Source organism: Diabrotica virgifera, chromosome 10 (assembly GCF_917563875.1).
Source record: "Diabrotica virgifera virgifera chromosome 10, PGI_DIABVI_V3a".
Taxonomy (NCBI): domain Eukaryota; kingdom Metazoa; phylum Arthropoda; class Insecta; order Coleoptera; family Chrysomelidae; genus Diabrotica; species Diabrotica virgifera.
The window spans coordinates 19,673,115-19,700,227 of record NC_065452.1 but is presented as its reverse complement, the minus strand read 5'-3'; the positions used below and the strand labels follow the sequence as shown (position 1 = coordinate 19,700,227).

Sequence of the window (27,113 nt, the reverse complement as noted above, 5' to 3'; positions counted from 1 at the left end):
TACATGTATCTTAATTCGACAAACCTATTAGTAAGTTGTTGCAACATTATATCTAAATTTAAATTGAAAACATTAACTACAAAACTTTTTTTGCAAAAAGTTATTTTTTCGTCGCAGCTGAGCTCATCGTAAAATTTTTTTATATGTTTTATCCGTTTATTTTTAAATTCCGGTATAATACCCCACTATTCTGCTATTCTTGCTGCTTTTGCTAAAGTTTCGGAAAACGAATTTCTCATTTCTAGAATATCTTTTCAAAAATTGAAGGGCGACCGTTAACTCTGCCGTTTCAGATTGCAAAAGTGTTGATGTTAGATTAATAAAGTTAAGTATTTTAGATTGAATAGTAATGGTAACGACAAATTCAAAATTATTTATATGCTCTAATAATGCATTAACTTATAATTTTTCATCGTTTTTTAGATAGCAATGAAATTTTCGTTAAAGATTTCATTACTTGTCGGAAAGCTCGACGCAAAGCCACAGCATCATGTCTGGATGACCACCGGGTTTCACATAACCTTTTATGTGTTGGCAAACGCGATGGATCCAAAGTCATAATAGTACATAGTACATCCTATCTTTTAACACTTGCACTAAAAAACATAATCTTTTTAATTATATCCAAAAAAAAACCAACTCCTGTACACCAACAACGGCATCATTCAACACTAGGTTCAGATCACCCACTTATCTAAGATCACCCCACCCCCTTATCTATGGTTCAGATTATGGGATGCACAATGAACATAGGAAGCTGTTTTTTCAATATCAGTTAATACGTCTTTGTACGCCTGAATATACACCACTCATAACGCTTGCCCCATAATACCCCTTTCCTCTGCAGTTGTGTACGGAAAGGTGCCTTGATTATATAAATTTTAAAATTTCATTTACAAGACCTTCTGCACTTTGGTCTAACATGCGAATAAATCCCAAAAAACTTTCAACAACTTCTGCTTTAGAAGATAAATTATTTTCATCGCAAGTTACATACCGGAAAATAAAATTAAGCTGATCGTGTTTCCTTAATGAGTTTTTCCCTGAAGAATTAAAGACATTAGTAAATAAAGTGATGTGAATAGACAATTTATCTCGGAATTATAATTTTAAAACGGTTGCTTTGTTACGGGCGAGGGCAAAAGCCACAGGTAATTATTATATTTAAAAAAATAATGTAGAGAAAGTTGGAATTTTAAGTCTCTTTGTTTAAGCCCCAAGTAAATTTGTAGAATTCCCGAAAAGTAATTGTCATGAGTAGAAGTATTTGTTGGAAGGATGCATGGGTTTTTCGAATGAAAGAAGAGGAATGGGGAGAGAGACGTCCTGGAACTGGTCTTCTTGTGTATCCTCCACTTTTTTTATACCTTCTTAAAGCTCTCAAAACGCTGGATTGGTGGATTCCCATTTTCAAATTTTCGAACACAAATGTCCAAAATAAATATTCTCTTTTAACAACGTTTTGTTTACTGTTTGTTTTTCGGTAAGAACACGCTTCAATTTGAAATGTTATGGGTTTGTAGACACCTAAAGGAGACGATAAACGAGTATTATAACATTCTGCTAATAGACTATGAGCCGCTATAGGTGAAATTTCTCAATCATTTTAGGCACGATGGGACCCTATAACTTAAATAGTAGAACCTAAAAGAAAACGTTTGAACAATTTATGTATCCCGTCCATAAGTGGAAAGTTTGATGCGCCACTGTAGACGCATGTGCCACTGAAAAGTGACGGCACAGTGCTCAAACGTTTTCTTTTAGGTTCTACTATTTAAGTTATAGGGTCCCGTCGTGCCTAAAATGATTAAGAAATTTCACCTATAGCGGCTCTTAGTCTATAAAAATTAAAAATTATTTTTAAACTTTTTTTGTTTAAAAAATTATGCGATACTTTTTGTTATTAGTGTAGTTCCGATAATTTAGTTTTAGCTACCTATTAATTATCAAAGAAAATCATTTTTTGTGGTTTAAACATTGAAAATATTTATTTTTCAGCGACTTTATAATCCTGCCTGGATACATAGACTTCCCCCCATCAGAGGTGGTAAGTTAAATGTACTTATATTGCTATTTTATTGTAGATTATTAGTAAGATATTACACAATTTTTAAATTTATTAATATATAAATATAATATACACCAGGGGTCACCAATTAGTTTCCCTGAGGGTCCGTTTCGGAAACTTATGACACTTCCGGGGTCCGGATTTAATGCTACGTGTGTCTGGTTATTCTAATTCGGTTCCTTTGCGGATTCTTGTTAAAAAATATACCCTATAAACAAATCAGAAGGCTGATGGGCGAAATTTTTGGGCATAAATTGTTTAACAATTTTTTTAACAAATTCAAAACATCACCTTTTTTTGCCGCCAAAAATATGTTTTTAGAATTTTTGATCATCTTAAACAAAAAAGATCTGTGATTTTCCCAAAACTTGACAGATTTCGGGTTTTAGGCGGTTTAAAATTTTAAAAATGCGAAAATAAGCATTTTTGAAGCTTGAAAACTCATGTTTAAATTATTATTTTTGCGGTGGTCAAGTGCCTAAATTGAAGTTTAAACATTCAATTTCAATATTCTAATGAGTAATCGGGGCTTTTTTCAATTATTATTTAGAGTCTAAATTTTAGACCGTTGTTTTTAATCGTTACATATGCGCGATAATTCGCGCGAAATAAGACCCGATTACTCATGAATCTTGAAATTGAACGCATAAACTTTATTTTAGGTACTTGGCCAATTGAAAACTAATAATTTACATTTTTTTAAGTATCTAAAATGCTTTTTTTCGAATTTTTCAGATTTTAGTCGTTGATAACTCGAAAACTATCAACTTTTCAGAAATATGACACGATATCTTTTGTTTAAAATTACCCAAAGAAAGGCATAAAGGTAATTTTTAATTTGTTTAAAAAAATTGTTTTGCCCAGCACCCTTCTGATTTGTTTAAAGGGGACATATTATTTGAACAGGAATCTGCAAAAGAATCGAATCAGAAAATTTTTATTTTGGACACAGCAACACAGTAATATTTTAAAATCTAAGAATTTATATTGTTAATGTTAATGACCCTTTCTTTAAATCCAGTTATTGAAACTGAGAAAGAAAAAATAAATAATCGTAGTACAGAATGGTAATTAACATGTTCTCTTTTCTACATTAGTTTCAATGCAAACTGTTTGTTGCAAACTTATTAAATCTGAAAACTATTTAAATAAAATGCACAGCTGAAAAGTACTTACTCCCACTTAAATCTGCTTATAGTAGAGAGGAAATGAATATAAAAAACGCACGTAACAATTTTAAATACCGGTTTACTTAAATTCAAAAGTAATGATTATAATAAGTATATGTATAACAATAAGGGGAAAACTCTTTACACAATTAAATTATCAGTGAGAAAAATGACATTTTTTATTATGTACAAGCTGTCTCAAGTTTTGAGTGAGTTTAGTGCAACTGATTCTTATTTAGTCCAGGGCGCATCTGTTTTGAGATGGACGTTGAGAGGTGACTTAAATTTTTTTGCAGAAATTGCTTGAAAATAACTCAAATAATATTATTTAAGTTATCCTCCCGCTCAAAATGGTCCGGAACATTGTTTAAATAATCAAAATGTCAAAATATGAAGGAAAAATTCGATTTTTTTATTAGTTTTTTTATTATAACTTTAAAACTATTCATTTATGAGAAAAGTTGTACCGACATAAAAGTTGCGTAATTAAATTTCCTACAATATAGAATTGGTTAAAAATTTAAAAAGTAGTCACACTTGTTGCAAAATAGCCATAATTGCGAAAAAAACATACAAAAACAAGTATTCGCATTTTACGTTTTTCAACCATTTACGCTACACTTAGGACCTTCATATTTTACCCAGAAAAGCTTTATGATACATTAAAACAATACTGTAAATTTCATTAAGATCGGTTCAATAGATTTTGTAAAATAAATTTTGCAATCCAGCTTTCGCAAAAAAATTCATTTTTTCAAAATGTCACAGGACTGAAAATAAAGCAGATAGCAAGTTGAATTTTTTTTGCTTATAGAGGTGTACTGTACCTTTCATTTGCAATTTGCAAAATTAAAATCGATGAGTTACCACCGCGTCAGGAAATTTTTTAAATAAACATTAATTTTTGGTGCTACGCGCAGGACAGCGGTGTTCAATTCACAGAAGTTGATTTCCACCAAAATTTCTTCCAATCTTTATCTAATATATTATTTTCTTACTCTATATTTTGTTGTATTTTAATATTGTAATTCCACAAAAATCTAATTTTATTATTGTTTGTGAAATATTGTTTAAACAATTGCATATGTCTAAAAATAATAAACTTTTATTCTCTAAGTTAGAATATATGAACAAAGAAAGTTTTTGTTACAAAAAGTGTTATTTCAAAAGATAGAGTATGTGTTTTTATTTTGTAATAAACAAATTTATTTATTTATGTCGAAATGTAATAAAAATTAAAATGTATCAATATTTATCAAAGGTCATTAGAATGCCCAATCAGAGCAAACTATCAGTTGTCCTGCGCGTAGCACCAATAATTAATGTTTATTTAAAAAAATTCCTGACGCCGTGGTAGTAAAACGATTTTAATTTTGCAAATTGCAAATGAAAGGTACAGTACACTTCTATACGCAAAAAAATTTCAACCTGGTATCTGTCTTATTTTCAGTCCTGTGACATTTTGAAAAAATGAATTTTTTTTGCGAAAGCTAGATTGCAAAATTTATTTTGCAAAATCTATTAAACCGATCTTAATGAAATTTACAGTATTGTTTTACTGTATCATAAAGTTTTTCTGGGTGAAATATGAACGTCCCAAGTGTAGCATAAATCGTTGAAGAACGTAAAGTTCGAATACTTGTTTTTGTATGGTTATTTTCGCAATTATTGCTATTTTTCAACAAGGGTGACTATTTTTTAAATTTTTGACCAATTCTATGTTGTAGGAAATTTAATTATGCAACTTTTATGTTAGTAAAACTTTTCTCGGAAATGAATACTTTTAAAGTTATAATCAAAAAACCAAGAAAAAAATCGAATTTTTCCTTCATTTTTTGACATTTCAATTATTAAAACAATGTTCCGGACCTTTTTGAGAAAATATTATTATTTGAGTTATTTTCAAGCAATTTCTGCAAAAAAATTTGAGTCACCTCTCAACGTCCAAATGTACTAATATTTTTACAGATGCGCCCTGGTCTAATTAGGGAGTTAAGATATTCATCTGTAAGCTGAGATCTGTACCGATTTTTAATAAAGATCATTCTTGATAAAGCGGCTTCGCACACATAAGTTGAGCCAAACGTAGTACACAATTTCATACCCGAACATTTTCAAAATTGCCAAACACTATATTCTGAATTCAATCGCGGTCCGCACAAAACTAGCCCACGGTCCGGACGCGGACCGCGGTCCGCCAATTGGTGACCCCTGATATACACAACCAAACTTGACCATCTGATATTTCTTATTATTTCAAGCGAATAAAAAAAACTAACGCACGAAGTTAAACAATATTTATTTTAAAGTAATTTAATCGCCAATACATAAGAATTAAAGAAAACAACAAAGTCTTGAAATAACATATTGAAACTATTTGTTTTAAAGTCAGTATCTTAAAAAATTTCAATGTAAAACAAATAATGTTGAATGTTTTTTATTTATTTACGTTTTTTTATGTAGTCAATGTTAACAACCTTAGCCATTACCTATGCAAACTTCAATTTGTGTGTGCACGCTTGTAATCAAATTGTCAACATTTTGTTGAGGTAGCTTGTTCAATGCTACAAAAGTAGCTTGTACTAGCCGTGCGGTGTTTTGTGGATTGTCCCGGTGGGCTCTAATTTTTCTTTTAAACATATCCTACAAAAAATGATACATAGGGTTGAGGTCGAGTGAGCAAGCAGTACACTACAGAACTTCAAGGAAGTCTGTAGTCTTTCTGCTGGTATGTGGATTATTACCAAGCATGAAAATAAATTTTCTCCTAACCTAACATAACTACAGGTTCTAGAATCAAATCAATACACCTTCGAGCTATTAAAGTTGGTTGGATGGTAATTAAGTTCTTTTATCCATCATAATGCTTGCCCAGAACGTGATATGGCGTCACTTCCTCCTTTATATTTGGGAACAGATATGGCAGTTTCTTTCTTATCATTTCAACTGAAACACTTACACCTGCAGCTTCCAAACGCTGCCTTTTGTGCAGCAGGTGAGAAATTGTTGGGTCTTTGCTTTGCTCTATTTGTAAGCTTTCCTAATTCCTGATACCTAGCATAGGTATTTGATGCAACGCTCTGTGTTATGTCTACCACTGCTCTTATGTCCTTTTGAGACATTTCTTGCTCCACAAAACCAATAATCTTTTCCCTTTGCACTTCCGATAACTTTGTAACCTCATTTGCGCAGGTCAAGGTCCTGCTTAAATGAGGATCTTTCAAATTGAGAAATAACCTGACGGGGAAGCATAAAGTGCTTCAACCAGTTTGCGTTATACTAAGTCTGTCTGTTCTTAGCTCAATGTAGAATCGGGATGGGGTCTGTATGTCACCGCCATCATGATTTCCCATTTAGAGATGATTTTACGCTTCTTGGCTTCGTTCTTGTCACTTTTAGGAGTTTGTGACTCAAAATGAGTCTTTTTACCCACAATGCTACTGCTCTGCTCTTGTTTCTTAAGCCTGTCTTTCTTCTCTTGGTTTTCTCGTGAGGATATTCATTAAGGTTGTTTCGTTTTAAACATTTTGTTTTAAACAACTGTTTTAAACATGTTTTAAACAACTGTTTTAAACATTTGTTTATGTTTAAAACAGTTTTTCTTTAAACCATGTTTAAAACACTAACTTAAACAAGCGTTTTTTATTTTCTTTATTAAAATATTAAATAAATATGAAAAAAATTCTCAAATACATTATACAAACTTTTTAACATACATATTATTCATTTATTAATAAACGGAACTAGGTAACAAAAATTGGAAAACTTAACATTTTGCATACAAGAGTTAATAAAGTTCTCAAAACTGTTCCAGTCTCATAGTAATCTTGTAATCTAGAATTATCGATCTGATATCTGATTAGTCACATCATCACTGATGCAATTCTCTTTAAAAATTGAAACCAACTTTGACATTGCCTAGCCGATTACGTAGTTTGGAATGGTAAAGCGTATGTTATGAAGAGTCTTTCTATGCTGGATGACGATGCATTAGCTGTGTGGAGCTGTTGCGCAAGTTCCAATCCTGTAGTAGGTATTGATATTTTTCATAGAACGCCACCATGTCTATATTATTACATTCTCAGTGAAATGTTTAAAAAACATATATGGTTTAAAGGGTAGGTACACACTTTGCCTGGTAATTAATAATAACTGCCAATGCTTCTGGATGATAATTTATTGTCTGAAAATTTCCATTTCTTTATTGAAATGATCAAAGCCATTTCCATACACTCCTTGAAGCTTCTTCATATCACGTACAAAATTTGCCATTTGCATGTTTCAAAAAAACACTAAACACCACAAAATAACTTACAGTAGGCGTTATTGCAATAGTCAACTTGCAATGCGAATTTATAAAGTAAATAGTCTGGGTTCCCCCAGGCAATATCTCCTAATTGCAGTTGGGTTTCTTATGTATTAGGTTAAAGAAAAGTTAAAATCAAAGTTATTAATATTTTGTTTAAGAAAATATGATGTAAACAATGTTTTTTTCTAAGTTTTTTTTGTTTAAGCGATAAAATTTAAAATAAAAAACGCATGTTTAAAACAAAACAAAATGTTAAAAAAAAACATGTGTTTTAAACATGTTTTATTTGTTTAAAACATAAAATTTAAAAACAAAATAAAACATTTTTAAAACAAAAAAAAACGTTTAAAACAAAAAAAAACATGATTTTTGTATAAAATTAAAAAACATGTTTTTTTTCAACCCTGATATTCATCCTTCCAAGTTTATTCTGTAATTTTCCTCTCCTTGGTCAGCTTCCTCCTGAGCCCCGAAAGCCTGTTTATCTTGAGTTCGATTTTGCTAAGACCCTCAGACAATGGCTTCTGTGGCTCTGCATAGTATGGTCCTCTGGCAATATGCAGAGGTCTGACTTTCCTCTGCTTCTTGTTTCCATCAGCGTCAATAGGTTCTATCTCCCTGAGTGTTAAAACCGAGGAGTCTGAGTCTCTCTCCTCTTGGTCTTTTTTTTTGTTTCATGCACATTTAATTCGCAAACTGTCGCAACTCTTTAAAAAAATCTTAAACGAAACAGAAACACCAGAGGAATGGCATAAGAACATCACAATCCCAATATTTAAAAAAGGACAAAAAACTTGCCCACAACACTACAGAGGAATAACCCTCTTAAATACAACGATTAAACTTTTCACGGGTATTTTTAAGGACAAACTGGAAAGACAAATCACTAATGCTGAAGAACAACAAGGTTTTACAAAGGGGCGATCTATAACAGACGCAGTATTTATAATAAAACAAATAAAAGAAAAAGCTATAGGGTTCGGCATGCCAGTGTATATTTGCTTCATTGATCAGACGAAGGCGTTTGATCGAGTCCGCCTGGGAGACATTCTAAATATATTAATTGAGAATAAAACACCGACCAGCATAACAAAGATAGTCCATAACCTAAATAACAACAACGTAACCAAAGTTAGAGCAGAAGACCAGTTCACTGAAAATATTCCAACACCGGGAGGAATTAGACAAGGAGACAGTTTAAGCCCCTTCTTGTTTAACCTACTCATGGGCAAAATTATAAACAAAGTAACATCTCTTAATCTCGGATATAGAATGGGCAACAAAAGAATTGGTATGGTGTGTTACGCAGATGATGCAGCAATTATTGCTGAATCAGAAGATGATCTTCAGAGACAGCTCTTTCAGTTCTTTCAAATAAGCCGCCAACTAAATATGAACATTTCTACCAACAAAACTAAATGTATGACAATAGCATAAGATCCGCTCAGATGTAAGTTAGTGGTTGAGAACAACCCCATAGAACAGGTGATGCAATTCAGATATCTGGGCATAGATATATCAAGCACTCACGACCCAGTAAAGGACCTGAGGAGTCAGATCAACAAAGCATCTGCATTGTCAGGATGTCTGCGGGAGATAGTCTGGTCAAATCCGTATATGCGCACAGATAGTAAAATTAGAATCTATAAGACTTGCATACGACCGATCATGACATATGGCATAGAAGTGCGCGAAGACAGCAACAAAACGAAACAGATGCTAAGAGTTGCCGAAATGAAAACCCTAAGAACAATAGTGGGGAAAACAAGAAGAGACAGAATAAGAAATACAGACATTAGAGAGCAATGCAAAATTCAAGACATTGTAAGATGGGGAAGGCAGCGCAAGAGGATGTGGTACAACCATGTAAGACGAATGGATGAGAATAGACTCCCAAAAATTGCCCTAGAAAACAACCCGCCCGGTTCAAGACCCCCGGAAGACCACCTAAAAGATGGAGGGATAGTTGGCAATCTACCTCTCCAGAAATACTTTCAACGCCGTAATTAACAGATCGACAGATCTATAACAAGTATAAGAAGAATAAGTTTTTATTGCAATTATTATTTTAATAAATCATACACATATTTGTTATTATTGTAAGCATTGTATATATTTTATAGATATCAACAAGATAATCAATATCAATTTTTTGCTTGAAAAACAGAAATAAAAATGTCGAAACTGCAATAAACCGTACATACAAGAATGTATTTTTGACCCTAACCCAAGAAACAAATAAAACAAAACTTATAAAAAACACCAGTGAATAAAAAACAAATAAATATTTTTAAGTACATAATATACAGGGTGTAACAAAAATACAGGTCATAAATTAAATCACATATTCTGGGACCAAAAATAGTTCGATTGAACCTAACTTACCTTAGTGCAAATATGCATACAAAAAAAAGTTATAATCCTTTAAAGTTACAAAATGAAAATCGATTTTTTCCGATATATCGAAAACTATTACAGATTTTTTAATGAAAATGGACATGTGGTATTCTTATGGCAGGAACATCTTAAAAAGAAATTATAGTGAAATTTGTGAACCCCATAAAAATTTTATGGGGGTTTTGTTCCCTTGAACCCCCCCAAACTTTTGCGTACGTTCCAATTAAATTATTATTGTGGCACCATTAGCTAAACAAAATATTTTTAAAACTTTTTTTCCTCTTAGTGCTTTTTCGAAAAGCTAGTTTTTATCGAGATATTTTGAATATTTTTCAAATCCACCACATATTTGTATACTGACAAGAGACCTGGTAGTAATATGAAAATTTATTTCTATAAATTACAGTTTGAGATATATTTTGAACTATATTAGAAAAGAAGCCATATCTAGATAAGAGGTGTCTTATCGAAAAAAGATTAAGAGGCAAAAAAGTTTTAAAAACATTGTGTTTAACTAATGTTACCGCAATAATAGTTTAATTGGAACGTACACAAACATTTGGGGGACTTAAAGGCACAAAACCCCCATAAAATTTTTATGTAAATATATTAAAAAAGAAGCCGCAACTCGATTAAAACTGGTTTATCAAAAAAATATTAAGAGGCAAAAAAGTTTTAAAAACATTGTGTTTAACTAATGGTACCACAACAATAATTTAATTGGAGCGTACATAAAAGTTTGGGGGGGTTTAAGGGAACAAAACCCCCATAAATTTTTTATGGGGTGCACAAATTTTACTATAATTTCTTTTTGAGATGTTCCTGCCATAAGAATGCCACATGGCAATTTTCGATAACAAATCTGTAATAGTTTTCGATATATTGGAAAAAATCAATTTTCATTTTGTAACTTCAAAGGGCTATAACTTTTTTTGTAGGCATATTTGTACTAAGGTAAGTTAGGTTCAATCCAACTATTTTTGGTCCCAGAATATGTGGTTTAATTTATGACCTGTATTTTTGTTACACCCTGTATACAGGGTGTCCCGAAAAGATTGGTCATAAATTATACCACACATTCTGGGGTCAAAAATAGTTCGATTGAACTTAACTTACCTTAGTACAAATGTGCTCATAAAAAACGTTACAGCCCTTTGAAGTTACAAAATGAAAATCGATTTTTTTCAATATATCGAAAACTATTAGAGATTTTTTATTGAAAATGGACATGTATCATTTTTATGGCAGGAATATCATAAAACAAAATTATAGTGAAATTTGTCCACCCCATAAAAATTTTATGGGGGATTTGTTCCCTTAAACCCCCCAAACTTTTGTGTACGTTCCAATTAATTCATTATTGTGGTACCATTAGTTAAACACAACGTTTTTAAAACTTTTTTTGTCTCTTAGTATTTTTTCGATAAGCCCGTTTTTATCGAGATGCTGCTTCTTTTTTAATATATTTACATAAAAATTGTATGGGGGTTTTGTTCCTTTAAACCCCCCAAATGTCTGTGTACCTTGCAATTAAACTATTATTGTGGTACCATTAGTTAAACACAGTGTTTTTAAAACTTTTTTGCTTCTTAGTCTTTTTTTGATAAGTCACCTTTTATCGAGGTGTGGCTTCTTTTTCAAAATATACCTATTAATGTAAATTATAAATAAAATTTCAGATTATTAACAGGTCTCTATAATCGAACTTAACCAAATATGTGGTGGATTACTTTACAAATATGTGGTGGATTCGACAAATATTCAAAATATCTCGATAAACACTGTCTTATCGAAAAAGTACTAAGAGGCAAAAAAGTTTTAAAAATATTGTGTTTAACTAATGGTGTCACAATAATAGTTTAATTGGAACGTACAGAAAAGTTTGGGGGGCGGGGTTTAAGGGAACAAAACCCCCATAAAATTTTTATGGGGTGCACAAATTTTACTTTAATTTTTATTTAAGATGCTGCTGCCATATTAATGCCACATGTCCATTTTCAATGATAAATCTCTAAGAGTTGTCGATTTATGCAAAAAAATTGATTTTCATTTTGTAATTTCAAAGAGCTGTAACTTTTTATTGTATTGTATTGTAAGTGAGGTTCAATCGACCTATTTTTGACCCCAGAATCTGTGGTATAATTTATGACCCATCTTTTCGGGACACCCTGTATAACTGCTCGTATATATTATATATGTATAGGTTATAAGATCTTTTCGGTTTGAAATGATTCAAAAAACCTAAAAAACTTTTGTTCGATGCAAAAAAATAATTTTAGGAAAAAACCCTAATCTTCCCCTCGCCTGGCAAGGTCTTATACTGTTCAGAATCGCCTGTCATTGTACACATTTCTTCTAAATGACTTATACTCAAACACATACAGTAGAGCGTCGATTATCAAATTGTTCGGATTATCGAACATATGTTCAAAATACATACAAAGCTCATAAACATAGTACATAATTTGTACATATGCACATACGTTTTAGTTACAAGGAATAAAATACCTGCATAATGAACAAATATATTGTATGTATTTCTGCATAAACAAAACAAAAATCCGCGGTCATATTTTGACTATATTGTCATATTAAATAAAAAAATTCGGTCCGCGATCATATTTTTTAATTTTATAATTTTTTTTGAGTTCGGATTAGCGATCGTTCGGATTACCAGGGTTCGGATTATCGACGCTCTACTGTACTTAAATTTAAAGCTTACAGGAGAAAGTTTATTTTACCCCTAAACTATGCACTTTTCGACTCACCTGGTAGATACACGTGCAGGGCTGATGCCTGCCAGGTCATGGTTTTTAGCCTTGGTGTGCTATGAATTATCACTAGACAAATTTCTAGCCTTACAGGAAGACCGTTAGTCGGAGGGTTCACTAGCTCTTAGACTAGTAGTGAATTAAAACATTTTTATTATTAATGCATACTTCAGTGGACTTTTTTTATAGTATAAATACTCTTTACAGGACATTTCTAGCCGCCTAACCAAAAAAATTACCCTCAAAGCACCATTTGTGTCTTCGCCGATGGACACAGTGACTGAAGCTGACATGGCAATTGCAATGGCTGTAAGTAAAATCTCTAATATCCATCCATGATTAATGTCAACCTACAATTTAAAAAGATTAAATTAAATCCCCATGTAAAATAAGTAGTTGTATACATTGTATACATACCTATTGGAGTAAGATCCCTGACCTACCCAGACGTTACTTATTTTCTCACAAATAAAATGTATAGAATTAGGGTTAGTGAGTGTATGTGTTACCGGCCCAACCCGATTTCAGGAAAAACTAGTTTGGCCTAGGCCAAACTAGTTTGTCCTGAACGCGTTAGGATAAACTAGTTTGGCCTAGTCCAAACTAGTTTGTCCTAAACGCGATAGGATAAACTAGTTTGGCCTAGGCCAGGAGAAGCCAACCCGTCGATCGCGGGTAAAGAAAAATTTCATTAATTGCCCTGCCTTATTCATCAACAGATCTTGGCCGGTAAAAGGCTTAACACAAAAGACGTGATGGATATTGCGTTTAAAATTGTAAATTCAATAAGAAGCAAATATCTGCAAAGACGGCTGCTTGCAACAACTGAATGGCAAAGAACCAGATTTAATCTTACACACCGACGGAGTCGGCTAAGTCGGCTAAGGTGGCTGAGTCGCAACAAGTTTTTGTAAAAATTTCGAGATTTGTTAAATGATATTATTAGGTTTCTTGAAGAAAGGGGTGATGATCATCAGCAATTACGTGACTTAGACTGGCAATGTGATTTGCATTTTTAGCAGATTTCACTGGTAAACTGAGCACATTGAATCCGAAACTGCAAGGCAAGAACAAAACATTATCAGAAATGATGAGTTCTATTGCAACATTCAAACTTCAAGCAGTATCTTTGATAGTTGATATTGAAAAGAAAAGGTTTCTAAGAATTACGAACATTAAAGATCATAATGGAAAAACACCCTGCCTATGTTTTCAAGCAACAGAAGTATAGGTACAGCAGAAATTCAGTCAGTGGTATCAGACTCTGAAATCCGTTTTAGAGATTCCAGTAAAATTAAAAAGTTGGTCGAATTTATCAATTATCCATTCAATGTTACTATTCATGATACCTTTGAACATCCAAACAATTTGCAGATATATTCCAAATATACCAACTTTTTCTTCAGAATGAAATAATTGCTATGCGCTGTGATGTATTTTTGAAATCGAGGTCAGGTTCACATCTAGATTTCTGCTCATTGGTGTGCAATGACAAATATGCAAATTTAAAAAATGTGCTGAACAACTGCATCCATGTTTTGGTTCAACCTAATTATGTGACTCAGCGTTTTCATATTTGCATAAAACAAACGAAGAGTAAACAGCATTCCAGCTTGACTGATGCTCATACGTTGGATTCTCTAAGGTTGGCCATTTTCAACTACAGACCAACTTTAAGAACCTAGCAAAAACTGTTCAAACGCAAGTCGCTACATAAAATTTTTTTCTAATGTAATACAATTAAAATATAATACTAAATTAATATAGGAAAAACAAATAGATAAGAATTACTACTTTTGTTTTATTTAGGTTATATAGGTTATATTACTAATACACACTGGCGAGCAATAAAACTAATCCATCCAGAATTTTAGCGTTCAAAGCCGAATCGAATATTTCAGAATACGTTTTACTCACATCAAAAATTCTTTCAGATCTCGAAAGCTGATAAAATAGTCTTTCAGAATCAATTATTGATTTTCTGAGATATAGTGAGCGACTCTGAGATATTCAATTCACTTTAAAGGTTAAAATCCTGAATCAAAACATTTTGCTCGCCAGTATAGTTAAAAAACTCCTAGTCGGTATATCGCAAACAATTAGAAAGGCAGACAGTAGATCTCGAGTCCGATTAAGGGGCTATCCTAGTGTAAAAGTTAGAAATTCATATACTTTTTTGGGAATTTTTAAAATAAAAAGTACTGTACCAATTATTTAGAAAATTTGCGTGAGCATTTACTATAAAAAGAAGTACAGTGGAACCTCGATAACCCGGATTAATCGGGACCGCGGCCGATCCGGGTTATCGAAAATCCGGGTTAGCCGGAGAATATAGTAAAAATTAATAAATAACCTCCATTATAATTACAAAAACATGAAACACATATGCACAGTACACATCTAAATTACGTATAGTTGTATAGAGTGTAGAGTTTTGTTCATTTCTTGGTAAAAAACTCAGTCATACTGTAGAGATGTACCGACACCATAATATGGTAGGTCTGGATCCCGCGTACGAAAAAAAAGTTGATAAATAGCAAGCTGAAAATTTGTTATTAGCTTAAGGGTGTCTAGTCGGACAAACATTAATATATGGGAACACTGGAACAGGGGAAGTTTTAACTGTGGAACAGGCTAAAAATTTGGAACGGTCAGACCACGAAAACGGCACATGTATTTTGTCCGACAGAACAGACTTAAACTCTCCGAACAGAGATTAAACTCTCATGCAAAAATCAGACTGCTATTTATCACCAAATTGGCGTTTTAATGAGTGGAACATGTAGAATATGTCAAATGACAGGAATTATGACAGGTGATAAATAGCAGTCTGATTTTTGCATGAGAGTTTAATCTCTGTTCGGAGAGTTTATGTCTGTTCTGTCGGACAAAACAAATGTGCCATTTTCGTGTTCTGACCGTTCCAGATTTTTTACCTGTTCCACAATTAAAACTGCCCCTGTTCCAGTGTTCTCATATATCAAAGTTTATCCGACTAGACACCCTTAAGCTATTAACAAATTTTTAGCTTGCTATTAATCAACTTTTTTTTCATACGCGGGATCCAGACCTATGGTATCATAATATCATATTATGATGCTGCAATAAATTTATTTTAAAGATTCGCCTTTATCAATCCGACCTAATGTTTCTAGTTTCTTTTCCATTGTCACAACATTTTTACGTTTTGTTAACATTACAGTTTTGTTACCATTACGTAGACAAAAATCAGGCAAACACAATCTGAAGCACGATTACAGAACGGAAGTGATTAAAACAATGTTGTTATTTAAGAACAGACTAAGGCCATTGTTTTAAAAAAGAATTTTTAAATAGTCACGTCTATTTTAAACAATGCTAAGACAGTTTGACATAAATAACGGAAAAGGAATACAGACAGGTGCCTGTTCTTTCCGATAAGCTGAGACGGTCGCTCTGCCTGCCGCCGTGTGCATGAATCATTTTTACTGTTGTACATACTTATATGTGTTCAAATTACACAAATACACATTATCTCTCAAATATTATTTGACCTACATACATTTTTATTTGATAAAATTGTTAAATTGTTTATTTGTTAAATTTTTGTCTGATGAAAATCGGTCCGGGTTAGCCGAACTTCCGGGTTATCGGGGGCCGACTTATCGGGGTTCCACTGTACATGTAAAACAATTTTTATAAAAAAATATTAAACGATTTATGCGCCATCTACTGGCACCGCGAAAATAAAAACATAACTACACTTCTGCAGTGATTGTGACTAATAGAGACCCTGAAACATAAAATTTCGAAATTATTATAGCAATATAAGTTATTTTCTATACCATCAACTAGGGGTTTTTTGATCGGATAAAAAATGTCAATTTGGCAGTTTTTGAAACTGAAAATGTTTTAGCTAATTTAAAAAAAAATTCAACACTTCCGTCATTTTTCCAAATTTTAATATTTTTTTTTCAAAAATCCTAGTTGATGGTATAGGAAATAACTTATATTTCAATAACCACTTTGAAATTTTATGTTTCAGGGTCTCTATTAGTCCCAATCACTGCAGCAGTGGGGCCATATTTTTATTTTCACGGTGCCAGTAGATGGCGCATAAATCGTGTAATTTTCAATATTTTTTTATGAAAATTGTTTTACATGTACAGTAGAACCCCGATTATCCGGGTGCGGATTATCCGTACTGCGGATTATCCGTGCTATGATTTTCTATTACTCAAGTTGCGTTTTTGAGGTTTTATCAAAATAGCGTCATCGTAAATCACTTGACGGAAACTCTATATGACGAAAGAGAGACTCATAATGAAAGATTTATTTTTTTCTGTTATTTTTTATGGTAGGTACTATGTATGTGTATACGTACATATGTATTATACATAAGAAAAACATGTTCGGATTATCCGTGCTTTTCAATTATCCGTGCCACCCTTCGGTCCCGACGAGCACGGATAATCGGGGTTCTACTGTACTTCTTTTTATAATAAATGTTTATGTAAATTTTCAAAACAATTGGTATAGTACTTTTTATTTTAGAAATTCCCAAAAAAGTATATGAATTTCGTACTTTTACACTAGGATATCCCCTTAAGTTGGCCACCGCTGGCCTAGGCCATGCTAGTTTATCCTGGTATTAATACGGACACTTTAGGATAAACTAGTAAAGCCTGTATAATATACCTACAAAAGTAAAATAAATAGATAAACTGAGTAAAATACTTTGTACATAATTGGAAAATGTCACTTTTATTAAAATATAATGACTCGTCGTTAAAATTACTGGAAATTGGTAATACAAACAATCATTATAAAAAATAATCAGTGTTTTTTATAAGAGCAATAATTATACCTCAATTATAGAAATTATTTATTTTTCCATGGAGTGTTTTAGTGACACTTAGAATTGCGGATTATCATTGCCTTCTTGCTGTTGCATCTGTTTGTGGAATAGTTATTGTTGCAGTTACATTTGACAATATCCTGACTTACATTTGACAAAATCATTTGACAAAAACCTGATCCAGCTGAACCTCTCGTAGCTGAAACTCTTAGGGCCGATTGTTCAATTGGAGATTGTTCAATGCAAGTTTAACACGTAACCATCTGTTAACAATAGATTATCTTAATCGCTCAAAAACGAAGGATTAACGATGTTAACTAGAGATCTGTAACATTACTATCTGGTTTTAAATTAAATATTTTTAAGAAAATACCAGCTTAAAGCAACCATGGTTATTGGTTATTGCACTATAGTACTATATTGTATTGTTCTTTCTACAAATTTTCAGTCGTAGATAAGATTTGCAGTAATAATATATTATAATTTCTTGTCTATAATAATAATAATGGCTATATGTTTAATAATGGTGTCTGTAATTTTGATGATGGAGATATCACATAGGACAAAGAGTTCTTAGCTGTTATTAATATGATTTCTTTTTTGACTTCAAAAAAAATATAGTTCTCATATTATTATAACCCAGTGATGCACATAGGTAGACAAAAATAAGTTAGATTTCTCAGTATATAGATATAGGTACTTATGCCTTCTACAAAATGCATGGTATGTAATTATTTATAAATACCTATTGCCATAAGTTTCACTTGTTCTTCATTATGTGTGAAAATCAGGTAAAAATAAATTGGAAAAACTTTTCATGAATTTTTTTGGGAATGAAATAAAAAAACATTCATTTGATATAAAATTTTTATTGTTATAACCTAAAAAATCAACAGTACTATTTCAACATAGATACAGTAGAAAAAATGAAAGATTACCCATGAACGAACATATAAAACACGCTGTATTTTTCTGTCACCGTGTCACAAAAAAAATTGGCCAACGTAAGTACCTACATGTAATGCTTATATAAGCTTTTCTTATCGTACTGGTACTAGTTCATTATTTTCTGGAACATAGAAAAGATGTGTTTAATATGATCGCTCATGGGTAATCTTTCATTTTTCCTACTATGTTTTTCTTGACGTAGTTGCAATTCTATTTCTTTTATTACTTTCTTTCATTTTTTTTAAATTGAAAACACAAAAGTAATCACTGATACAAATTAACACAACAAATGCACATGGATCTTAAAAAAATGTAAACACTACACGTCAAAAATCATTAAAAAACCAATACAAAAGTAAAAACTTCGAGATGTATTCTGGTATAAAATCGTTTATTTAAAAACTATAAAATGTCATCGATTGCAGAACGTTTTCGTTCTAAACAGAACATCTTCAGTGCCTAGAATGAAGTATTTCCACGTTAGATTAAAGCAAAAGGTTAAAAATGTGACTGTTAAAATGAAAAATGTGGGAATACTTACATCCTGCCGAGTATTTTGAAACTAGCACACCGTAAATAGTGTTAACATCATCATATATGGTTTACATAATGTAATATGTTAAAATGTTATGACTACAAGTCGATGTTAATGGATAAAGTGGAACACATGCTAAAAGGGTGCCATGGTTCCCTGCTCGAAGATACTAGGTACTTGCCAATTCAATGGGCACAGACCAACTGAGAAATTATGAAGTGGATATACAATTTGACAAGGGTGACATGACATGACAAGATAAAGCCAATTTTTGGTTAAAGTTTCATTTGATTTTGGATTTTTTAATAAAATGCGAAGGTTTGTCTGCAAAAATAATTTAAATTATTTGAATAATAAAATCTAATGTAAAGTTTAAATTAGCAACTCTCTATTCCAGAATAACTTATAGATTCATTAAATTTAATGCAGATATATTACGTGGTTTAAGTTGTGACGTCATCGGATGTGAAATGACGAGATGAAAGTTGAGTTTGTTGAAATAAGGAAATACACTACATAATAAGATAATTAGACTTGCGTGGAAAAACAAAGCTAAACCAGCTGAGAAAACCAGAATTTAAGAGTGTTTTTATGTGTTTTAAATTCTGGTTTTCTCAGCTGGTTTAGCTTTGTTTTTCCACGCAAGTCTAATTATCTTATTATGTAGTGTATTTCCTTATTTCAACAAACTCAACTTTCATCTCGTCATTTCACATCCGATGACGTCACAACTTAAACCACGTAATATATCTGCATTAAATTTAATGAATCTATAAGTTATTCTGGAATAGAGAGTTGCTAATTTAAACTTTACATTAGATTTTATTATTCAAATAATTTAAATTATTTTTGCAGACAAACCTTCGCATTTTATTAAAAAATCCAAAATCAAATGAAACTTTAACCAAAAATTGGCTTTATCTTGTCATGTCATGTCACCCTTGTCAAATTGTATATCCACTTCATAATTTCTCAGTTGGTCTGTGCCCATTGAATTGGCAAGTACCTAGTATCTTCGAGCAGGGAACCATGGCACCCTTTTAGCATGTGTTCCACTTTATCCATTAACATCGACTTGTAGTCATAACATTTTAACATATTACATTATGTAAACCATATATGATGATGTTAACACTATTTACGGTGTGCTAGTTTCAAAATACTCGGCAGGATGTAAGTATTCCCACATTTTTCATTTTAACAGTCACATTTTTAACCTTTTGCTTTAATCTAACGTGGAAATACTTCATTCTAGGCACTGAAGATGTTCTGTTTAGAACGAAAACGTTCTGCAATCGATGACATTTTATAGTTTTTAAATAAACGATTTTATACCAGAATACATCTCGAAGTTTTTACTTCTGTATTGGTTTTTTAAACTATGGTATACAGCCAACTATTGGGATTTTCCCATTGATTTTTCAAAAATCATTATTTATAGCGGAGAACACATTTTTATGCACAATTTTCATGATAAAATTTGTTTCAGGTCATTAATTAATAACTGGCAACATTGTCACCATTTTAGTATGTACTCGGGTTTAATAAATCCGAAAGTTAACCAGCATTGAACAACTTCTTAAGAACTAATCTTTGAATTAAATTTAAATGGTTTACTTAATCCATGAGTTAACTATTGATTGAACAACTGGCCCTTAATGATATTTCAGAGCCTTAGTTTATATCTACTACCTCTAAAAAAGTTTGATGGCAAATGTCGAATTCTGATCTGAAAAAAAAATTAAAAATCTTTTAGAGACCCCAAAAATTTAGATAAATTATCTCTAAAATATCGCTAAGGGTTGCAGCTTCGAGAGATTCAGTTGGATTGGACAAGGTTTTGTCAAATGCAGCTGGAACAAAAACTGTTGCACATGCACAAACAGATGCAATTACAAAAAGGCAATGATACTCCGCAATTCACCAAAACACTCCATGGAAAAATAAATAATATTTTTTATAATTGAGGTAACATTATTGCTTTTATAAAAAAACACTGATTATTTTTTATAATATGATTGTTAGTATTACCAATTGTTAATTAATTTTAAGGCCGGCGTAGCCGAGTGGTAGTGTGCTAGGCTAGCGTGCCGGTGGTCCGGAGTTCAAATCCTACCGCCGGCAAGAACAACTATACATTTTTAAAATGTTTATAGGCCCCAGGTCGACTTAGCCTGAATAAAATGAGTACCTTGGGTAAAACCAGGGGTAATAATAGGTGGTTGAAGCGTAGCACTGGCCCTGTTACATTCCTTGTATACCGTAGGCCCTAGATATAGCAGACTACCCTGCTATACTCCCAAAGCCACGTGAGCGGTATAAGACGGGAGACTATTATTATTAATTAATTTTAACGACGAATCATTATCGCTTTAATAAAAATGATTATTTTCCAATTACATAATATTTTATTCAGTTTATCTATTCATTTTGGCCTTGCGGGTACACTATAATGTTTATACTAGGCCGTATTAGTGGTGGGTCCTGTAGGGTCCGTATTAATATCAGGACAAACTAGTTTGTCCTGAAATCGGGTTTGGCCGGCAACATATGCATACCTGCTAGCTTGGGCCGACGACCAATTTAGAGGTAAAAATACGAATTTTTACCGTCGAATGATACAAATTTGTTGCATCTTTTTTTGCGGTCCCAAAGGACCCCGCAACACTCCTTGTGGAAAAGTGGCGTCGGTCAAATTGAACGAAAGTTCGGTCAATGATAGTTCTTAGTGAGTAGATTAAAAAAGTCCATGGGACCTAGGTCTGAATAACTATTATTCTGGAGCTACAGCTTTCTGTAATAGGTCTTTCAAGGATTTTCTGTCTTTCAAGGACGACAGACTCAGTAAAACACAACTTAAAAATAAAGTAAATATATTAAAGATAATTATATACAGTTTAAAACAAATAAAATAAAATATAATTCTGTCTTCTGCAAAGGAAAAACAATATTAAACTTTATTACAGTTATCCGATCATAATAGCAACATTAAAATAAAACGATAAACAGTATATATATACAATAACAACCTCAATCATGGCAAGACCCACGTCACTACTGTGGCGTCCGCCTAGGCATAGTCCCACCTCACATACGGTGCATCTTTTGCCAAGCCAGCTAATGCTAGTTCAATATGCTAGCAGCAGCTGTTGAGCCATGGTTAGTTCAATACGCTAGCTACGACTGATTTTATCATTCTCCTGGCTCGCCTTAAATATGCTCTTGCTGCCACTACTCCTTCGATTTCCCCCAGCGGCGCTATGCACCAACACGGATGCTCCTCCGGTCGTCTCTGGTAAAACAGCTCATAGCTTGTCGTGGCATCACATCGTTACAAGTTATTGGATTCAGGTGTTCCGTTTACGTTAAGTGCACTGATTCATGGTCAAGTGAACGAAAATATTTATTATTGAAAGAAGAGAGAGTCATTTTCTTCTTGCAAATTTGCGTGTTGCGTATTAATTCGTGGTGAAAAATAGATGCATCGTATTTTAGTCTTCAGAAAACATCCGAAAAGTCTTCAGAAAACTGAAGATGTGCGATAGCAAATGTGCTGCTAGAGCGGCATAAGAATTATCATGTTTTCATGAATGCTTCACTCTTATCCAATACCAGCATAGCTGCAGTTCCACCTTATCTTTAGAAAACTACTGAACAGTGGCGGATCTACGGAAAGGAATAGGGGAATTCCCCGTAACACGCTCCAGAATTAAAGAAAAAATTGTTGAAACATAAAAAATATATTAGCTGACATGAAACTTCAGACAGACAAATTCAACCTAATTAACTCGACAAAATTAAGGGAACTTAGTGCATATAAGTTATTATCTATGTAAAAATAAAACGGGATAATACCCCGTACACTAGGAAGTTTTACTTCATGTTAATTTTATTTATTATTTATGTCTTTTATGTAGTTTGGGTTTATCTTTTTTATGTCTTTTGGTTGGTGTTTCATTGGAAGTCCCCCCTCCGCCACTGCTAATGAAGCGCATTCAGAAAACTGAGGAACAACAATAACAAGTGCTGCTAGAGCCGCACAAGACTTCTCCCGTTTTCACGCATGCAGAATAGAAACCTGATCTCAGCAACAGCACCATTCGATTTTCAAGAAAAAAACTGAATCATTATTTAAAAAAATGAAGAACCGCGGCACTGACACTTGCTGCATCGACAATACCTAAAATATCACGTTAACACATAGTAATACAAGGAGATGATTTACGACGTATGCTGCACCAATTTAACATAACCGCCAGAAAATTTAACATGTTAATTTCCCCAAAAAGGACAAAATGTATGGGTATAACGCAGATCCAATAAGATGTAAATTGGAGCTGGAAGGTCAGATAATAGAATAAGTGATGGAGTTTAAATACCTAGGCATCACGCTATCTAGCTACGGAAGGCTCGAAACAGCAGTGGAAGATCAAGTGAATAGAGCAAACAGAGCCGCAGGTTGCCTGAATGACACAATATGGAGAAATGAAAATATCGGAAAAGAAATGAAAGGCAGAATTTACAAAACAGTCATCAGACCAGTAGCGCACCTAGAATTTTCCCCTGGGAGAGGTTGACTTGGGCACCGAAATTTTTTTGTATTGTTTGTGAGAGACAATTTACAGTTTCCTACCATTCTTTATATATTTTTCATATGCCCTGGGAGGGGTTTTAACCCCCAAAACCCCACCCTGGGTGCGCCACTGCATCAGACCAATAATGACATACGCGGCAGAAACACGACCCGACACAGGGAGGACAAAAATATTGCTCGAAAAATCGATGGTAAGACTCTATGGGACAAAGATAAGTACAGATATACGACGGAGATGCAAGGTGGATAACATTAATAACTGGGTAAGAAACAGAAGAACAGAATGGAATGACCACATAAGCCGAGTGACAACAAATATGGTAGTCAGGATAGCGAGAGACGGTTCCCCAATAGGAAGATGATCAGTGACCTATCAGCTAATATCATTGTAATTAGACCCGAAAAATAAACTTGAAACCATAATAATTGTGCAAGTTCTCCTATTTATGTCATTGCATCGCAAATTCCATTTGGAGGAATTTGCGATACATTTTTGTAAATTTTTATGGTTTTAAGTTATTTTTCGAGTGTAACTACACTGATATTATGCAAAAAATTATGTTGCTTCGCAGATTTAAAATGCGTTTATCTCGAAAACGGTCGAGTTTAGCGAGATGAATGTAGTATACCTTTTTTAAGTAAAAATATTAAGATAATAAAAGTTTTGATTCAAAAAGTATGTAGAGTGGGTAATAAAAAAAAATTGAACTTATTAAATGAGCGCTGAAGGCGTATGTGGCGCCCTCTGGGTAATACATCATTTTTGGTGGTGAATTCAGATTTCTCGTCCCAATAAACCCCCGCTTACCAAATTTCGTGCTATAGTCCAGGGTAATAAGGATTTTCGCAGGACACTCAAAGATCCAGGTAGCTGACTACTTTTTTAGTTATTGTAGACCTATAGGAAGAAAACCTACCTGTTTCCTGCCTAGAGTTCGCGTCCGTTTTTTAATTATTAACAATTTATTGCAAAAATCGCGATTTTTTTCGATTTTTTGCACCTTATTCAAAAGCTAAACAATTCACATAAAACTACAAAATTTAATTTTTTAGAACATTGAAAAACCTTCAAAATACCGGTTTTTGAAAGTTAATAAGTTAATTTGTTGCTTCGCAAATTGCAAAATAAATGAAAATCGATATTTGTTAATAACTTTTACAAAATTTAACTTAGAATTTTAGGGTTTCACCCAAAGTTGGTTATTTTGGTACTTAACAAACCCTCAAAATTTGAGACCGATCCATTAATTAGTTTAAAAGTTATTCTATTTGTTTATCCCAGAGACATTTATTTTGCAATAACATAAGACAGAAAATAATGAACATTGGGCAATTCTGAGTATGCCAAACGAAAGTAGAAGACTGATAGTATCAAAATTTATTAAAAAAAGATAAAAAATTAATCAATATAATCAAAAATCCTAATGCCAAAGGACATCGCACACATCTTATGGAAAATATAATGTCACTCAAATTCAATAAAATTTATACGATTAGATTCGTTTTAATATAACGATCAATTCTTATCATTGCGCCAACTCTTAATTATGATTAATTACGGCGCAAATTGCAATTAAAGTTTATCGAAATCAAATTTTTGGAGTCCATAAAATGTTAGTTTACAATCATTATTGCTCTGAGTGCTATTCATAACAGCTTAAATCCCGCTGGGCCTAAGCGGATTAGTGAAACTAATCCGCTGATTTATGGAGTACCGAAAATCTGGGTATTTTAAAATATTTTTTCTCTCTCTAACTTATGTACCTACCCATTTGATTTCAGATTTATTTATATCAATTTCTGCTCTTATTTTTGAAAATAGAGAGTTGGCGCAATGATAAGATTTGATCGTTAATTTAAAACGAATCTATTGGTATAAATTTTATTGAATTTGAGTGACATTATATTTTCCATAAGATGTGTGCGATGTCCTTTTTGAAATTTTGTAGTTTATAAACATTTATAATAACTTGACAAATATTGTCTGTAGGAACAATCTTTTATATATTCGGAAAACTAGTATTTTAACACTTCAAATAAAAAAAATTGATGCCATTTTAAATAATGGGATTTGTATTTTTTGTTACAAAATTTGCATAAGCATTGTATCTTCACAGCACCCTCTACGATTTTTCAAAATTGTAGTTCAAACGGTTACTAAAGGGGAACCTACGAATCCACCGAGTTAAATTACCGAAAAAGCAATTTCAAACTAATACAATTTTCTGTATCTCCGGATCAACTCAATGGATTTTCATCTTTCTTTTTTTAATTTGTATGTAATTTCTACGTACATTACAAATATGCAATTTGTTTATAAAATTTATTAATTAATAATCAGTCTAATTTGTTTAAACAATTCGTGAAAAAATATTTTTTTTTAAAATCAATATTTTTAATCATAGTATCATTAATGATCATACAAAAAGTTAAAGTTCACTTTAATAAATAAAATTTTTATTAGATAATTATTTATTGATGATAATTTATTTATTAAAGCATACCTTAACTTTTTCTATGATTAATAATGATAGTCTGATTAAAAACATGGATTTTTGTGAAAAAATTATTTTTTTAAAAATTGTTTAAACAAATTAGATTGTTAATTAATTAATAAATATCAAATTGCAAATAGACAAATTACATATTTGTAATGTTATTACATACAAATTAAAAAAAGAAAGATCAAAATATATTCAGTAGATCCCGAGATATAGAAAATGATAGTAGTTTTAAGTTGTCTTTTTAGTTTTTAAACTCGTGGATTTGTCGGCTCCCAACTCCCCCTTCACTTACCACGACTAGTCACCAACCGAACAACATTTTTAAAAATTCGTGTAGAACACCAACTTTTCGAATATGTAAAATGATTTTTTCTACGAACAATATTTTTAAAGTTGTTCTAAATGTTTATACTACAAAATTTAAAAAATTTAATATTTTTGACTATAATAGATAATTTTTTATCTTTTTTTAGTACATTTTGATAGTATCACTTTTCTACTTTCATTTGACATACGTAGAATTGCCTTCTGTCTTATGTTATTGAAAAATAAACGTCTCTGGGATAAACAAATAGAATAACTTTTAAACTAATTAATGGATCGGTCTCAAATTTTGAGGGTTTGTACTTAACCCCAATACACAACTTTGGGTGAAACACTAAAGTTCTAAAGTAGTTTTAGTAAAAGTTATTAACAAATAAAGATTTACACTTATTTTGCAGTTTGCGTAGCAACAAATTAACTTTTTAACTTTCAAAAATCGGCATTTTAAAGCCTTTTCAACGTTCTAAAAAATTTTGTAGTTTTATGTCAACTGTTCAGCTTTTAAATGGGGTGCAAAAAATCGAAAAAATCGCGATTTTTGCACTGAATTGTTATTAATTAAAAAACGGATGCGAACTTTAGGCAGGAAACAGGTAGGGATTTTCTTCCTATAGGTCTACAATAACTAAAAAAGTAGTCAGCTACCTGGGTTTTTGA

The 27,113-nt window shown here is 32.2% G+C and overlaps 1 protein-coding gene across 1 annotated transcript in view; it reads left to right on the top strand.

The window, feature by feature from the left end:
- Positions 1–27,113, top strand: part of LOC126878712 (inosine-5'-monophosphate dehydrogenase) — a 123,314-nt gene that overhangs the window by 11,084 nt on the left and 85,117 nt on the right. The window contains exons 3-4 of the mRNA XM_050641577.1: positions 1,999–2,047; positions 12,922–13,023. Coding sequence (XP_050497534.1) covers positions 1,999–2,047; positions 12,922–13,023 — 151 coding nt within the window. The remainder of the gene's footprint in view (positions 1–1,998; positions 2,048–12,921; positions 13,024–27,113) is intronic.